This window comes from Metopolophium dirhodum, chromosome 5 (assembly GCF_019925205.1).
Source record: "Metopolophium dirhodum isolate CAU chromosome 5, ASM1992520v1, whole genome shotgun sequence".
Lineage (NCBI taxonomy): Eukaryota > Metazoa > Arthropoda > Insecta > Hemiptera > Aphididae > Metopolophium > Metopolophium dirhodum.
The window spans coordinates 22868767-22888692 of record NC_083564.1 but is presented as its reverse complement, the minus strand read 5'-3'; the positions used below and the strand labels follow the sequence as shown (position 1 = coordinate 22888692).

Sequence of the window (19926 nt, the reverse complement as noted above, 5' to 3'; positions counted from 1 at the left end):
AACAATAGTACGACGGATGCGGTGACGACTGTTCAAAAATGGAAAATGTACCCGCGAAACGATGAAAAAATTTGCAACTGATAATAGTTTGAAGTGTAATATTATACATGTGAAATATTATAAAGTTGTATTGAATGTTTTTGACCATTAAAATGGTGGTACCATTAACTAGATGAATAATAATGCGCGATAAATCATCGTGAAAATATTGTCAGATTTTTCGTATATTATTATAATATTGTGGTCTCCCAACGCGACAAATTATGAATGCTTTATTTTTGTTGACAAAAACTTTATTTCAATTTATTTAATTTTAAAATATTGTTTTACTTGTACCTACGTAAAATACAGCATAAATATGTATTACGCCAACTTTACTGCGTAGTAGTATATAATTTAAGAATATAAAGAAACAGAAAATAAGGAAAATATACTAATGGTTAAAACAAAACAATTTAATACCGTATATGATGGCGGGTATACGCTGTTTTAACAGTTACCTATTGTCTTTTATACAACACGCAACATAGAAAAACCATTGCGATCTATATTTCCTTCAAAGGTGGAGCGGGAGAATTAGGTTTGAATATAAGAATATTGAAAATGTATATTTCAATATAAAATAGTCATCTTGATAATAAACAGCAGCTAAAATATATTAATTAATTATGTTTTATAGGTTACACACTATAACGTTCTATATAACATTCTTCGAAGAAGCCACTTTAGAAAACATAATTTAGGAACCTAAAATGTAAATTTTAACATCAAACCAAAACTGCAAATAATGCAAATATATAATGTAAATTATGTAGACGCCAATGACCTAGTAGTCGAAACGTATTTCTTTAAATAATAATAATTTTTTTTATTAAATTTGATAACCTCTAGGTAATTTTTAATATTTTCACTCTATAATAAATAAGTAAAATAAATGGACAGTCATCTGTATAAGTATTTTGTGTCAGATAAACGACGCTATTAACTATTAAGGACCCGGACAGATGATGGGTTTTCGATGAACGGATAATTCAATACGTCCATTAAATCATCCGTCTGCTATCGGTTTCTCCACACCCATTATGAAAATTTCCAATAATTACCTATTCAACGAAAACCTGTCATGTGACCTACAATATTGCAGAATAAATAAATAAGCAAAATAATAATGCACCGATCTCGAAACTATTACTCAGTTTGCATATTTTTATTTGTTTTCAATGAATTTTCTTATTTATTTGTAGGTAATCATTAACATTAAAAAAAAATAAGTAATTTGACAAACCGGTAGGTACATACGTTTAGTTTCTTTGTTTTTAGAAAGAAAACGATCCAGTGTAATATTTAAACTAAATTACACTGGAAAATATTAAAATATTTTGGTTTTAAGTTTCAGCTGAAATATGTGTGTATAGTATACGTATATGTATATGACTTTCGGTATACACCGTATACCGAAAGTCATATTATACGGTACACGATGTAAAAATAAATTTTAGAAGAATCCTCTAACGCCCACCCGTGTCACAATGCCGACACTAAAATATATAGGTACATCATAAAAAGTCACTACCATGAAGTTATGAACGTTGGATCAAATCTGTGACCTGAATTCCGTCTATTGTTTACTATTAAGGCTTAACAGAACAAAAGGGCCGTAAAAAAATTCCTTGTACAACACTCCGGAGGCGATGTTATCCTTTCTTTTTCTCCTACGTTTTTTCTCCTCCTGTCGCAAGGGCCCTATCGCGTGTTGGTGTATCACTTGTAATAGGTTTTGTGAGTATGACGGTTTTTTGCGCATTTCCCACATACTGACACTGATGAATGTACCTTTATCTTTTAATTTTTGTCCTACGCCCTTCTTTTATCTAATAACTTCAAGGAATGGCATTATTTTTTCGCTTTCCTTCGGGATTGTGATTTCGATAAAGGACTTGTCCCTGGAAACGTAGCTATAAAGAAAAGTCGTTACACAAAACTTCAACATAATGTTAGAATATTTCATATTATATAGGTACATTATATTTATTTGCATTTAAGCATTGATGCATTATACTATAAATATTAAAATGTATATAAAAATTATCACCAAAGGAAATCAAACATATTTTAATAATCATAAATATTTGAAAATTGTGAAAAACCACAATATTATAAAATTAATAATATAATATATAAAAATCAAAACTAAATGTTAACTTTTATAATTATTATTAATTACTCATACTTTATTTTAAGAATTTCTCTGAATAGGTATTGATAAAATCCTCTTAATTAATGGCTTTTACTTAAATAAAAATATTCTTCTCAAATATGAGATATGGGGGGACTTTTTTGGTTAGAATTATGTATAACCTGCAAGTCATTAAAAATAATTTTTCTTAAAGCATAAACTCATAACTTAAACATCTGCAGAGTTTAAAAACGTGTTAAGAATCAAATAAAATAAATTTAAATAAGATTTTTTCCTTAATTACCGGGCCAAAGTAAAACTAAAAATTAATATCAATATTCAATAAGTATACCGACTTATTCTAACCGAAGATAAAATATGTATTGATCAATTTTCAATAAATTGATTAAATGTAATAAGTCAAAAGCCATCAAATGTCTTAATATCGAGTTTTATGATAATTAACCCTAGATCGCTAACCATACGTCGAAAATAATAAATAAAATAACCAATATGATATAATAACCATGTGACGAACACGGATAATTTTATTGCTGCTATTTTTAGGCATTTTATCTAATGTCATTAAACCCCCCTTATATCTCTCATATATTATGTTCTATATCTATCCCGATAACGTAAATTTAACGAATTTATATTTTAAAAATGAGGAAAATTTTTTTTTTTTACTATTATTTTCATAATGTTTTTATTAATTATATTTATAATTTATTAAATTTAACCTGTTAAATCGTTAATTGTTCATAATATTTATAGTATTTGTCATATTGACGAATGGTTAGAAATAAAGGCGGATAAATAAGGTTAGTTATCTAGGGTTAAGTATAGCCATATTAACTATAGGTATACAATTTGTCATTTGAAAATTCATGTTTATTTGTCGTAAACCTGTAGATTGTTAAATGCAAAGAATTCTAAAATGTTTGAATCTAATATGGGGTTTTGTACAAATTCTGACCTCTGTCAAACGTGTTAAGCCAAAGAACATAAAAAAAAAAACCGAAAAAAATTGGTTTTGTCGGTAACGCACGGCCGTTAATGATCTTATAACTCCTGTCCGACAGCATTTGAAAAGTTTTGCTTATAACAAGAACGAATGGGTGAATCATAATTATACTCTACATAGCGAGCGCAACAACAACAATAACAACTTCAACTACTACTATGGTACTGATTCTCTCAGTCTTGAAATTTATCGCATAACCCGCGGGTGTCTTGCCCAAGTATAATAATCCCGTAAATATAAGCTCTTTCTCACTCTCTACTCCAGCCTATAGCTCTACACCATATTCTGCAACTCGAATACAACGCGTATTATACGCCCCCACTACTTATCCTTAATATTGTTTTGGATACAAGATATCTCCATTAATAAATCACGGTCTTATATTTGCACACGTAACGACTTGTATGAGTTTTATCGGTGAGAAACCCTGCCACTAGCGGTTTTTATAGTACATCATTCTATATATGCCGAATTATTTTCAGTTAGTTATGAATTATTTTCGTTTGCACGGAAACATAATATGTTGTAAATTAATTCACCATACGATTTTCGTGACATGAAATTAATAATAATTCATAAAGGGAAATGCGTGTTGTCAAAAAAAAAATGTTTTCATAAAAATACCAAAGTACAAAAGGATGTTACACCAAAAGTATTATAAACCCAGCCCAGAACCTACCCTAAATAGATGAAGTTAAAAAAAAAATTGATATATTTTGAATAGTAATAAACCATCTGCAGTTATCAATGCGGAAAATAGAAATAATAAATAATTAAATCAAAAAATTAAAAAATACTCAAAAAAACCCTAACACTTACAATTTGTTGAATTATTGGATTTTACAAATTTGTGCACCAGCCTAATACTGCTCGAGGTATAAATATAATAAATTTGCATACGTTAATTTATTGGAAGGTGTATCTATATATCTCATATTTTTATTTTATATTTTTAATTTTTTATATATTTAATTTTCACTCAGTTTTTAAGATAATTTGTTAATTTTAAGTTACGTGATAATGGTATTCAAACACTACCTCACACGCCCTTTAAACCACCCGTATATACATTAAAATACACCTGTGAGCTCCAGCCATTTCAGTATAAATAGCAAGAGCAGTGGAGCACAGTACCCTAACAGGAATATTATGCAAATGTCGTTTACCTAAAAGCAGAATACTTTTGAGATCGTTAAAATGAGCAAGTATGATTGCTGCATACGCATAATTTAATTCTGAAAAGGATAATAATTAACCATAATTAAAATACATAGTATGGCACAGAATAAGTAAAAAATGGTGTTATAAACACTAATCAAATTAAATGTATAAACATATTCAACTATTTAATGAATATTCATGTTGTTGCCGTATTCTTGCAAACACTTATAATTTATAAATTATCATTAAAATATTAAATGTTATTAATCGTGATTGATTGCGTAACAATCAGCTCAAACATAATATGCAATAGAATTAATTTAAAAATATACACATAGGTATACTCATTATTTAATATGTATACATATTTTGAAGAACCTTATTTTTATATTATATTAAGGATTGGCTGATAATGTTATATTATAAATGTATGGTATGATATTTGACGTTGATATATTTTACTCTGAGAACAAATAAAATAATTTTTAATCAAATGATTATTATTGTTTAAATTAAAACCATTAGTTTAATAGTAGGTACAGGTTACAGAGCCATGTGTCTTACCTCTAAGTTTCATATATCAAGACAGTCGACATTTTAACTTTTGTATTGAATTTTAATTTTATAATCTAAAGTTTTAAACTTGACACTCACATAATATGTTTATTAACATATACAAGATGTCAAGATAGTATATCAAGGCTCAAATGTCTTACTTAAATAACTACATGGTGGTGCGTGTACCTACATACTAACTATTGTATTATTGTCATTGAAGTGTGATTTCGTAGAAACTATGTTACCATAAATATAGCACGTGTAAGAAGAGGTCAAATAGTTATCTCATTTTTGTAAAAATAGTACCCCGTTTATGCTTCGATGTTCTCTTGTACAACACTAATGTACAGAAACTTCAATGTGAAAATGAGTGGATTCTGTCTTAATTTCCGTTTACTACCAAACCCATACCGGAAATATGAACTCCGTATTATTAATCGTATAATTTTAAACGCAAGACTTTGTAAATTCAAAGTTGCAATCGTAAATTTCAAAAACTTAGTCATTAATAACGAGTAAAGTTTTCCACGTACATTAAGTGTTAACAAATATATGGTCTAAAAATAAGAAAATATTAACTCAATATATCACATAGTAATATATTACCAAAAAAAAATCAAAATTAATTTAATACATACTAACATCATTATTAATTATTATACACAGTGAATATTTTATGACGAAAAATATTACTAAAACCATACTCGAGGAATTATCCAACATGGAACATTAAATCATGAAACACAATGATAAGTATTGCAACAACAAAATATGATTTAAGAGTTAATGATTTTCATTGTACAACAGTATTTAATTAAAAACATTTTTGGAATAAGACTTTAATCATAATACCATAACACAAAATATAAGTAATCATATTTAATGACAGTAGTTTCTCATTAATTCTACTAATTTACATAAGTATTAAAACTATTATATGCATTAATAATTTGGAAACTAGGAGGGTAGTAATATGTTGTGAGATATTTTTAGTATTGTCATCCTATTATTATAGTACAATGTAAATATGTAAGTATAATAACAATATTTGGTCAAAATATTTAATATTACTTTTAAAAATATTTTAAAACCATTATTCGATTACGTGTCCAAAAATTTTAAAATTTTTCCCTTAATAATCTATGCATTCATAACATAACACCTAACACCGGTAATAGAGTTTTTGATTCCTGCAGGTAATAAAAAATCATTAGAAAATCCCTGAAATTGTTCTTTTGGCGATAATTATGGAATTTCTCAGTAATCGTGAATAACATGACGTGGAAAATAACAACCAAATTGTCATTAAATGTGAACATTTTACATTTATGGTTTATACCATAAACAAACCCAGTTCTGCTCAAAAACGCTTTACGAATGCTAATCATTTATTTCAAATTTAAAGACACCCCCCCCCCCCCCTGCAGGACCACCTTTTTAATATACTAATGTGATCGATACGACCGTACCTAACGTATAACCTAACGCATAAAGTTAGTGGGAAATTTCTTTGCATTGAAATTAAATTGTAAAACATAAATAGAATTTATGATATAAATGCGAAAATAAACAAGGTAAAAAAATAATCCTACTGTAGAGATTTTTCGATCCCGTCTATGGTACGAAAAAAAAAATAGAATACCAGTCCCTCGTCGATGACCTACAATGTTCACGAGAATATTTATTATTTTCGATCGTAAAATATTCCAAAGCCATCTCTCTCGGATCGAAAGAAACATTTTACACACGTATAGACATCTCGAACGCACAAGAATCGCATAAATAGGAATATTTGACTTCTCGGACAACCCCGTAATGTGCTCAAATATTCATGAGACATTACCATGTATAATAATAATACAAGCCCCAGATATCCAGATATGATGCTGCAAGTAGAAGAAAAATATATATCAAAATCAACTGAAAAAGCCTAAGTCAATTTACTATTTGATAAAAAAAATATTTATTACTAACTAGTTGCACCTGCACGTTTCGTTTATGAGTTTACTAAAATGCATTAGTAACTCCAAAATACATTCACTCGAAACTCATATAATTTAATTTGATCATGGTTGACTCTCGAAAGTCATTGTTTAATATTTTTCAAAAACTTTTACGTTTCGTTGGTTATACGCAATATACATCAAACTATATGCAGTCATTATACCCTATTTATCTCTGTTATTTCTACAACGCACACCAAACAAAAGCTTTATAGTATTCACTTCAGTCTTTTGTTTTAATTCCACCAAAATATCGACTTAATGTTCAAAATATTTCAAGGGACCGCTTGCCTCAAAAACCCTAAACAACTTATAACAATAATGGTTATTAGGAATTAACAAAAAAAAATACTCAATTCATGGATTAATATTAATTAATATAAAATACCTATTGAATACATCGTATATTAAACGATATTATACGGTATTATACGATTCATAAGATTCATTTGAATAATAGAAACCGTTGTAGTCGATTTTAAATAAATATTATTGTTACCAATAAAAGCTTAAGTCATACTATAGGTTTTAAAAAATTATTCTTCAATCTACAAATACATAATTACTTAAAAACTAAAGCATGACATAAAGTTATGCACGTATATAAATGTATATGGTAGAGTTATATCGACAGTAAAAAAAATTACAATTAAATTCAAAATCAAAATGTTATAAGCAAAAATTATGTGATTCCGAAAACCTAAATATTGTCATGTTAAAATGCATAAGTATCTACTAATATATGTTACATGTATAAGCCTAAAATTTAAACTCGTGTCTCACGATATTATAAAAAAAAATAGCATAACAATTACTATGCAACAGTGAAACTATTTATCAATGTATTATAAAACTATACTAATTTCTTTTATAATTGAAAAAAATTATATTCAAATCTACAATAGACAATATTATTGTAACATGTATCATGCTCAGAGGAGGATTTAGAACAGTAAACAAATAATATATATCAAACTAGTAAACCACCAATTTTAATGATTGTATAACTATTTATTATATAACTTTTAATTGTACCTATTTGATTTATTTTTCTTTAGAATTCGTATTGGTCAAAACTAATGTACCTATGTCAAAATAACCAAAGTTTGGACCGAGATCATAGTGATTGGCAGTGGAAATTCTAACTAGAGACAAGTACCATCCGGTCAATGTATTTCCGTTATTATTATATTTTTAAAGTAACCGGAAATTAAAATCAAGTATGTTTCGCGTATTATTTGTCCCACAAAACATAAATGTCCGTACTCAAAATGTTTACATTTTTCTAAAAACGTGAAATACATATTGTGACGAACAATTTCACAAAAAAAAAAAACTTCAGTAGCTTGTCAAAACATTTTTAAATATATTATATTAAATGCTTAAATATAACGTTTGATACAAAAATAAAATAGACAAAACAAATATTGACGGGCTATGTATAGACGAACAAGTATGCAAGCACAAGTAAAATATTAAAAAGTCATACCATTAAACAATAATATATATATATATATATACATCCGAATAATAATTATAATTATTAATACATTTAACTCATTTAAGGCATGCCTTAAAAGTTTAATTAAATTATTCATGGTATTCGTCATTGACGAAAAATCGATATGTCTTGTAACACATCAAAACATCAATCATTCATTGGAAAATTAACTTTACAAAATAATCATTAAAGCCTCAAACGCATAAAAGATATTAAAACAATTAATATACTTATAAATAAATCTATACAACAGAATATTAGTCAGAATGTATAATTAGCATAATATATATTTTTACTTGAAGTCCAATTATAATAAAATAATGAAAAATTATTAAATAAAAAAATGTATGACCCCAAGTCGAATTAGTTTGAGAAATAAATACCTATTCTGAGTGACTGGGTATATGAAGAACATATTAAAAAGAATAAAATCGTAGAACCATTTATTTTAAAATAACATTTTATCAACAGCATCATGCCATCATTACATGATACATAGTTGAGGATATAGGTGATACGCGTAAGACTTTCGAGTGGTATGTGCTATACTATCCTCCAAATACATTTATCTTGTATTTAATGTAAAGAATTTGTCGAAATTTCACATGACACAGGTTTTAGGATGTGATCTACGCAGAAAAACGCATTTAAATTCGATACGAAATTCAAATAACCTTTAGCTATCCAAGAGTGAAGAGAAAAGTCTTCTGACATAATACATTCGTTCTTATTTCACACGATAAAAACAACTGTCAGCTTAGCATACGTTGTGTACAAATAAATGAATGACTGTCTCAATTCATCCAACAACGTTTTTTTTTCAAAGAATCATACATTCTTTTTTTAATAAATATTATAATATGTATTTAATTTTATCAATAAATCGGCACGCTAGCAAAAATAATTAAAGACAACTTGATACGTTCTCGTAAGCTATATTACCATATCGAGATGTGTATTTAAAAAAAAACTTTGAAAAATGCAAACCAATCGTTAAAAATGTATAAACGTATATAATCTGTACATGAGTACCTAATAGATATGAAATCCTATAGTGGACCATTATTAATAACTCTAAAGTTAAATTAAAGATGGTAATTTCGCAATATGTATTCAAACGAATAAAATATACATTTAAATATTTTTTTCGTACAATTTACGTCGTATCTAAAAGGTTTGGTTAGTATTTTTTTTTTTACATAATAGGTCCAACATGCAACTAATCCTTTGGTTGAATATTCCCCCGAGTACTATGGAAATGTTCAATTTGATGCGGATAAAGGGATATGGTGGTAAGGGTAAAACGATGGTCAGACTGAAATCAATAGTTTATTTCCACTTATGCAATGTATGCGAATGTGCAAAATTGATCTTTTTTTAGTAATAAAAAAAAATATATATATTTTTTATCCGAACAATAGATGAGTATTATTAATGAATTTAACTGTCGATTTGACAACAAACCAATTCCATCCATTTATTCCATCATTCAATTATTCTGTTTGAACTAAAAACTGACCATTAAACCTAAATTCAAATAGAAGTTGTCAAAAATCAAATGACAAAGTGTTCAACCGATGGGCGAACATTTGATTAAATGTTAACGAAGAGCGTCGTGCAGGTACAATATAGTGATTTCAAATACAATACTTTTTTTGTAATTTATCTCCAATGTAATTTTAAACGAATTACCTAGCAAATATAAATATTATAAATATTTGTCATAAGTACTGAACTACTCAAACGTTAAAAATATTTGTCTGTTGTATATAATTATAATTAGCTAAGTGTTTAGGTAAAACGCCCGCACACCTCTGTAGTTTTTTTTATATATTATAATCATCTTGTTAAAATAGTGACAAACTTATTATTCTGTATTATCAATAAATATTATGGATACCCATGTGCTAGGAATATCCTATTTTGAATAATTAAAAAATGATAATAATAATACATTTAAAGGTTAGGCAGGCACTACTGAGTGTACATATTCAGGTGTTGAACGAGATAGACAGGCACAATCGACGGCCATTAGACATAGTCAGCATTGTACACTATTGGGTCACGGTGCAGGTTATGACGACCTCAAATATTATATAATACCTCTGGACAAGAAAATATTGCATACCAGATTACTTAAATATGGTTTGTAAAACGTCTCAACCAAAATTACCATGAATGAGAATAATTAAATATAGGTAAGTGATTATTTAAAATACCGAATAATTTTTGTTTTTATAGATAGAAAATAATATAATATAGCTTTAACTTATAACATACTCAAAACGTGTTCACCAAAATATTGTGCTTTAATCAAACCTGATAACAAACTTGAAAGACCTTATAACTATTAAAAAAAATAAATATATAACGATTTTGTACCGGTTTTTTATTTTTTGAATTACATTTAGCTGCTTATATTTCTTAAACATATATTTTTAACATCACACTAGACGTTTTAATTTAATAACTTTATTTTGTTTACTAACTGTCAAACAAGTAAGTTTGTTCCTCCTTGAACAAACTACATAAAAACAACTTAAGTCTTAAATTTAAACTTTCTGTACGATTTTGAATAAAACAATTTATTTTTGTTTGATAATAAGTAAATTCTTTAGGATTCCATCCTTGAATATATACAATAAATAATATGATGCAAAAGGTTTTAAATATTTCATAATTTATTACAATATACGAACATATACATTAATACAGATTTTATTTGGCACAATAATTTCTACAATGTTATTTAGTTTTAATCAAAATATTTAGTTTAATTTATATAATATTTTGAACGGATTGCAAACATAATCATTTTATACCGGTTATCCCGCTTGAATTGTTTAATGTGAACAGAATTCCTTTCAAGAAAAATATACAACATCTATTAAACAAAGGGAAAACGTGAAATGTTTTTTTGTTGAAAATTAAAGCGACATGGAAAAACAGAAGTATACGTATTGTGCACAATCGGCGCCGTCTAGTCCGATAGGATTTTTTTACGAAACAAATTGCCAAACACAAAGTTTTTTCCTCGTAGTGTATTTCCCTCTGAAATGTGAAAGATGGGTATGTAAAGTAACTCAGATTAATAGCAGTTGGTTGTTACTTTTACGTTGTACAATCCATGATAAACAACCAGGTCGATCGGTTCCGAAGAGTGGTGTGTGGTATATGGTTATTCGAATTGAGAGATTGGATAAACCTTTGTTCATAAATCTCTGAATTCCGTATACGGTAGCGTATATTATTTATAATATAACCTATATAAACTGTATACAACGAATGCGTACAATATTATATAAATTAAAAAAAAACAACGTTTGGCTAATAATAAAGTCTATCATAGTAAGATTGTGTTTTCGACTGAACTAATATAATATGACGTACGGTATTTATATTATTAATTCATTAAAACTGCATACTAGCTATATTATGCATCAATCGGCTCACATATTTTTAAAATTAATACTCACACTTGAGTTTAATTAGCTAAAATATAATTAAATCAAATTTTAAAAATCATTTAACAATAAAAAATAATAATAATTGAGCTAAATATACAGTATATTTGTATAGGTACGCGAATCATTGTAATATAATACATTTTATATTCTGAGTGGAGACGATGATAAGTGTATTTTTGTTTCTGGTCTGTCATCACCTGGGCAGGAAAAATGTTTCGATTATTACTAAAAAAAATTTTTTCTGGTAGTAAAGTGAATATAGTTGGTGATTTGAAGGGGGGAGGGTGAAAAGTAGAAAAATCATCGGGAAAACAAAAAAAATTAAGTAAAAACGGTAATTTTTACGTTAACCCAGATTTGACAAAGTTTGATTTGTTTTCACCAAATGTTTATATGATCATTTTCCATACGTGATATCATTGTAATTCAAAAATATTTGTCGTGAGTACCTACATAAAACGTTTAAAGTATATTATTGTATTTTATACAAATAATGACATTTTAAAATGCAACGTTTTAGTAAAAAATTAATTCAATCTACTGTTTCACTATTAGTAAAATAAATTACTTTAATAGTAATATAAAATATATATTATTGTATAATATATTTAGTAATATCATAAGCTGACAGACCGTCTTCGCTCACAATCGTTTTTCGTATGTAATGATTTATCATTGAATTCAAATTGCACACATCCGTTACATAGTGACCCACATGACACCCAAATGTACAGCAGAGCGGTACCAACTTTCCCGCATTTTTAAATGTAAATTTATTAAAACTATTAGCAAACAAATTAGTTGAAGATATTATGAATTATTAATTTGATTATGGCAAACGTATATAGATTATAGGTAATATATAAAGAAATCATTGCGATTTGCGATTCTAGTTTAAAGTTTTTCCATTCCTATCATCAATAACCGTCGATTATAATATATAGTATAGACAATATATTTTCATAAAAATACCATCAGCGTAAGTAATATGCTAATCCAAAAGCTAAGCACTAATGAGAATATAACTACCAAACAATATTGTTCCGCATAAAGTAACTCTTCGTTGCTGTATACGAAATATAAAAATATTCGTCATAACATGGCTGGAGGGAAAAAGCGTTTTCGGGTGTGAAATCGCATTAAGCTTATGCAAACGAATATTTGAACACAACTTATTTTTCAAAAATTAAACCTCGAGCCGTTGAAATAACTTTTGATACATGACCTAAACTTTCAACCGAATATTGCTTTCGTATAGTTTATGGAAACGCGCGCGCGTTATTTTTACTCCGGTAACTACTCATCTCTTGTACATAATAAATATATGGCTGTTTCGTTAATACTGGCGATTCCTTCCCTATTTAATATTTATCATCTACCCGAATACAGTAATTACTATTGCTGTACATCATGCAGTAGAATGGCTGGGTATTCTACTGTATGATGGCCGTAAACAGAATCTAATGGAGAGAAAAGGGGCACACAGTTATAAATTATTTTCCTAATGCGGCCTCTGCCCCACAGAGATCCAATGATTAATGGCCCCTAAAACCTAGAAGTAGGCCTATCTATAACATAATATTAAAACAACCGACGCCAATCATTTTTCATTGGTATTAAATTTCGTTTCGCCAAAAATGACGTTTATATTAAACGCGTGTAAATAAATAAAAACACATTTTTATAGGTACGCACTTACCTTATTAGCTCGACATCGCCCTATACAATATAATATCGTGATCGTGAATATCACTAGGTATACATATATAAGTTATAAATATTTATAGTAGTAAATTGTTCGTGTAAAGGATACATTCGTAAAGATCCATTTTTGGTGCCAATGGCCAACAACCGTTGTATGGGGTCAAACGCAAGAGCAGTCGGCTGGTACGGAAAACCATGACGAAACGTCTGTAAAAAAACAAAACAAAAAAAATATTCTAATTAATGTTGGTTTTTCCTTCGTTATTTTTTTTTTTCGACAAAATATAATAATATTGTTTTATTGCACGTGCATGCTACGTAAAATTAACGAATCAAGCTCCGTTTACTGAAAATAAACTTTAAAGCACCGAATTAACCCCTAACGCTATAAGGAATTAGTCTATTTTTCTATTTGTCTGATGAATTTAATATCGGAGTATCAAACATTATAGTCCACCGTTCAATAGAACACGGATAAAATTATAATATTAATAGGTATAGTAGGTATACAATATTATTATTATTATTTGTTCCATTAACCATAATGTATTTATAAATTATAATATATTTCTTTAACTAGGTGCTATTAATATTTTTTTATGAAATGAGTAAGTAGACTATTAGGTATAATATGTTTTAATCCTAGTTTTTCTGTCGGTTTTTTTTCGTAAATAATAATGTATCATTTAAATAATTTAAAGTTCAAAAAGGAAATATCTTCTAATGTATTGTGACATAATAACATGAGATGTTTTACATAGACACATTAAAACTGTCAAAAACTGTTATATACAATCGAGTAAAGTGTGGATTCATAATTCACTAAAACCATTTCTGCAGATACTAGGTAGATTTAATTAAAAACTATAAAGTAATCATTTAATAGTCTATATTATCAAATTATACTCTTCTAAAAAATACAATATTAGAAGATTTATCTGTTTGGTTGTGTAACTGTATAAGTATAGGTATGTGTAATATTAAATTGTTTTTCATAATGGTATATATTATTTATGTAGATACTATTATAGTCCATAGTAGACGATTTATTTTATTAATCACATAATTAATTAAATATAAAACATAACTACAACTATCACGTTTTAACGAGTCATTATTAAACGGTAGGTAGCTAATACAATTAATGTATGATTAAAACGTAATAACTAATTATTTCAAAATATATTTATTACATATTATTATGTCACTGTAGTCTTAGAAATTATAATAATTATGATTAGGTACGATCGATTATCGACAAAATAAAAATGGATCAATTTTAAATCATTATAGGCTTGATTTGAAGGCTTGTATATTTATATATTTTTTTATTATACACCACAATCCGTCCAATATCTGTACAACGCCGTATCTGAACCACTGACTACAGTTGTTGTAAACACGTGCTACAAGTTATAACTAATTCGTCATTCGTCGCATTATTTCATATCGAACAAATTAAAAATGTCCAAGTTCAATAGTATATATATTGTAACGGTGAAAATCATCCGTCATGACGTGTTGTGCACACCACACGGCACACATACGTCGAAAGTTTGAAAAAGTAAATAAAATGTATTCGATTACTATATACGTCCTACACGAGGTGGCTGACCGGTTTGGGTACACATATACGTGAAGACAATATAATAAACGAGACACTTTAGTTACAAAGTCAATTTAAAAGCCCGGTATCATCGACGGAAAATAAAAACGGACAATTCAAACACTTACACCGCCGCCGCCGCCGTTATTATTATATAGACGCAACGCCCGCGCGCGAGAGAGATTCTTTGGCACTTGTCATATAATACCTTATCGCCAGCGACATATATTGGCTATATATATATATATATATATATATTTTTATAGGCGAGTCGTCCGTCGTCGTAATCCACGACGAGATCGGAGGGTGTATCGATATACGCGTATATACACACACACACCGCGAAGCAATTAAGAATCAAGTCCATTTCCTCCCACGAAGTTAACACCACACGTGTACCTACTTATACATATATATATACACGCGTACATAATATCATTGGCCATTGCACGCGCGCATCGAGAATTATTGCCATTTTTCAAATCGTATATACACCGAACTCCGTCAAGACGAGATAATAATAATAATAATATAATCCTATGGACGCAGTTTTTACGACCCATTAATAACTTTTCCGGGAAAAACGCCGATGACGCGATAGTGAGAGTGCGGCAGCGGCGGCGCCATCCGCAGCTATACAGCTTTTCCGTATATTCGGAAAAGTGGGCCGGTCGCTTTATCAGCGTTTACGAGAAATCGACGTGAAAAGTGCACACTGTGCAATATAATATATTGCTCGGGCCGTTTATTATACATTATCTATAGGTATACAATATATATATACACTATACACCCATATTACGCTTCGAGCTCGTGACGGATTCTATATAATAACTGCAATAAGAGAATAATAAGATCTAAAATAATATTATGCTTTGATTTTCCGAATTGATTCTCGACGAAAATGAATGATGTATAATATTATACGTCGTACTATAAAATATAATAATGTATGCGACACCGGAATATTATAAAATCGTGTGTGAGATGATCGAGACACGCACTGTGCGCGTGACACCTCAGCTGTTGCGAACGTTCCGAAATCATATCAACCGTGCAAACTGTGTACCGACGTATATGATGATTATTTACAATTTCCTGAGGAGTATGCAAATTTTTAAATACCATATAATTTATTAAACAAATGGCGAGTGTAAAAGTGAAAGATATCATTCCATAAATTTAGTTTGCATAAACGTTTAATGTTTTTTACTCTGGAGTGTACGCTAAAAATGACAAACTGTTTCTTTTATTCATGTTGTATACGCGCACTGTACACGTTATAATATATGCAACATTTATATATTTTATGATCGATGACTGTTTTGACCCAATGTTCAAAACGGTAAAAAGATGAGATGAAAAATATGATCACACTATGATGGTCCCGCGGCCAGAACTCAAACACACAAAAATAAATCGAAAAGCACACGGCCCAATAGGTTAGAGATACCACAAAATTACCCCTTCAGCCAGAGGGAAATATTATCATTTTAAAATCTAGCGATGAGAAAATATACATTATACATACTGTTATATTATTATACGCTCTCGGGCTGATTTCCGTCATAAATCAAATTCAATTTAAAGTCCTAGTCAGCCACGTGAACAATAGTCAATACTCGATATTAATAACATAGACGTGAAAAAAGTACCCACGAGAATCATATAATTTATGTTAGGGTTAACATCCGTGTAATTTTGTGTTTATTAAATAAATGTAATTTATAGATTACAACCGCAGCTGCAATGCAATTTATATAATAAAATAATGTATGTTACTAAAATGTACCTTTCTATTTCAAAAGATTTGTCCGGTTTATAGCTAAATAAAATATTAATAATATCTGATGACGTACCTACCCATAATATAAGTAATAAGTATATTATATATTATACAATGACACGTTTCGACTTAATAGTTATAAAACAATTTTTTACATGATACCTGATATATCACTTATTTAATATTTATATACATAACATTCTTATTACCCCAATTTCAACATGTGAACTAATAAAATGGATTTAAAAAAACTAGGCACTAATTTTTAGAATTTCGCGGTTAAATATACCACTTAATATAAAAATTAAATTGTATACCAGAATGGTACATATATACGTATACTGTAATTTACTATATTTACAGTATTTGTATACTTATATACTTTTACAGAACACTCGTAAAGTATGTCAACTAGATAATTTGACGATATACTTTGAAGTATAATGCTTACAAATTTCACGGGAAAAAAATATTATAAGCCTCCCTTTTCCCCCCCCTCGCGACCCATTTTATAAGGGATGGTTTTACTCTTACGTACGCGTACAACCATTGCAAGTTCAACGATCAGTCGCATTAACAATATTTAAAGAGTTTTTCTCTATATATTTCTAAAGTTGTCCAACACATTTATCACAGCCTGTAAATTCTTTACTGATAAAAGTGACATTATGTGATGTGATGTTTTTCCGCGTCCTTTCCTCCTATCAATCTTAGTAGGATGCTGTAAAACGCCCTTTTAAAATAAATAAAACTAAAAAAGTTTCCTTGCCTATTATCCTTTACTGCCGACGCATCGATGGTCTTTAGAAATCACGTCCGTCGATTGGTCATCAGATAAGCTGAGAAATAAATAGGTAAACTTAAAAAAATCGAACATCGTAATGTTTACTGTTGCTTGCAAAGTCAAAATGAAAAGGGTAAATAAACTCTGCATACACTATAATACATTCTGCAGCTGAAAACTCTATATAGACGCCAAAAATATATACAAAACGACATTGATTCGTCCACCAAATATTGTTTAAGGGAAAATAAATTATCAGCAACAGCAAACAAGAATAAAAACATTTTTAAGATACGATGAGCCTCATTATGTCATCAAATATTTGACATATTATACTAAGATAATAATATGAAACCCGAGCTATTCGAACGACTCCTTTTCAATTGTTATAATATATATTTTGTAATTGTTGTGAGAACAGCGAAGCCGAGACCCCTATTCAGGTACGGCAAAAATGTCCCTACACAATAAAATAAAATAAAAAAGGTGGGTGATTACAGCTAGGGCATTTCTGGGACCGGAAACCTTGGAACACTTTGTTCTACATTTGTATTTAACTATGGGTCATTAATTATTATTCACATTACTATAACACTATAGGTAGGTATAATTAATAGCTGTATAATAAATAATAATAATAATAATATATATGTATATTATTTATAATGTAAATTTAGTCTCGTCTGTATTTCGTGTATAATTATTTAGATGGGTACAGATCCGGGTAGTGTATATAGCATTTGGAGACAAGTTTGCTCTACTTTAATTAATAAAAGCTTTTGGGGTAGCACATATATATATTATTATATTACCAACAAAAAATTCGAATCTAAATCAAATTCGATACGAAATCATGACATACGCGTTTAAAGAGTTACCCATTTATTGTGTGTCACTAATGATCGATACATAAATAATAAGACATTTACCGAAAGTTAATTGCACGATTTTCTCAAAAAAAAATCAATCATCCATTTTAAAATAATTTTGTGTTCATAAAAATATAAACTTTTACAGTTTGTATAGATTTTAAGTATTAATTACAATTATTAATGATATCATTAATTATACTTGAAAGATTAATACATGGAAGCCATAAATAATTAACTATCCAAAATACATTAGAAACAAAAGTTTGTAAAAGTTTGCGATTGTTTATGTTGCTCATATTATTTGATCATGAAAAATTATTAAATTTAAGTGCATTTTTAACTGTTTCACCATGTACTGAGCATAAAACTGGAACTATCGATTGTGAAAACTTCGTATAATCAAGGCAAACATACTATTGTATATTATTTACGATTATGTGAAAATATCAATCACATTAAAAATGTTATCTGCTAGCAATATATAATAAATATCCCGGCCAAAATAAAATATATATAACTTGATTAAAATATTTTAATAGCTTTTCCGGAGATATTAAAATATAAATTTAAAGTTACATTGTTAATTTATTGTTATAAGTGTACAATTTCTAAATATTACTTAGGTGATTAATCTAAACAAATAGTTATTGAATTATTATTTTCTCGTTGAATTGTAGGTACCTATTTGTCAATCGATTAAAATTCAGTTGTACAATTTTCTTAAATAAACAAGATTCTAAAAAGTATTTATTATAGAGAGAAGGTTAGGTAGCAGTTACATATTCTACTGGTAGTACAACATTAGAGATCTACGATGGCCTATTTCGCAATACCCGTTAGCATTTAAATGTACTGGTTTCGGATCCGATTCCAACTGAAAGCAGAAAACGTTCCGCAGAAATTATAGGTCAGCCGGGTTTCATTTTCAAAATGAATTTTCACTCGTATATAATAGTCGTATCTATTTTAACTTTCGTTTTCATCATTGTTTTTATTATTGTTTATTTATTTACTTTTTTTTTCTATCAAAAGCCATATCGTTTTCTATAGAGTGAACGACACGTGCAACCGTTCAGCGAATTATCGTCTCGCATATTTTTAATAAAAATTCATCCTAAGGTTTTTATATTGTATACGTTAGATTTAATTTATGTAATAATATACAACAAGATATATATATTATATATTATACATTATGTAATGAGAAGTGAGAACTGCTGTTACGTGCTGCAATACACCTATACGGTTATACGAAAATAAAAATCATCGTCCATCTGCCAC

The 19926-nt window shown here is 28.5% G+C and overlaps 1 protein-coding gene across 1 annotated transcript in view; it reads right to left on the bottom strand.

The window, feature by feature from the left end:
* LOC132944085 (syntaxin-binding protein 5) overlaps nucleotides 1-19926 on the bottom strand; it is a 155723-nt gene that overhangs the window by 108909 nt on the left and 26888 nt on the right. Inside the window, 1 exon segment of the mRNA XM_061013250.1 lies at nucleotides 13707-13804. Within this exon segment, the coding sequence (XP_060869233.1) occupies nucleotides 13707-13804 (98 nt within the window).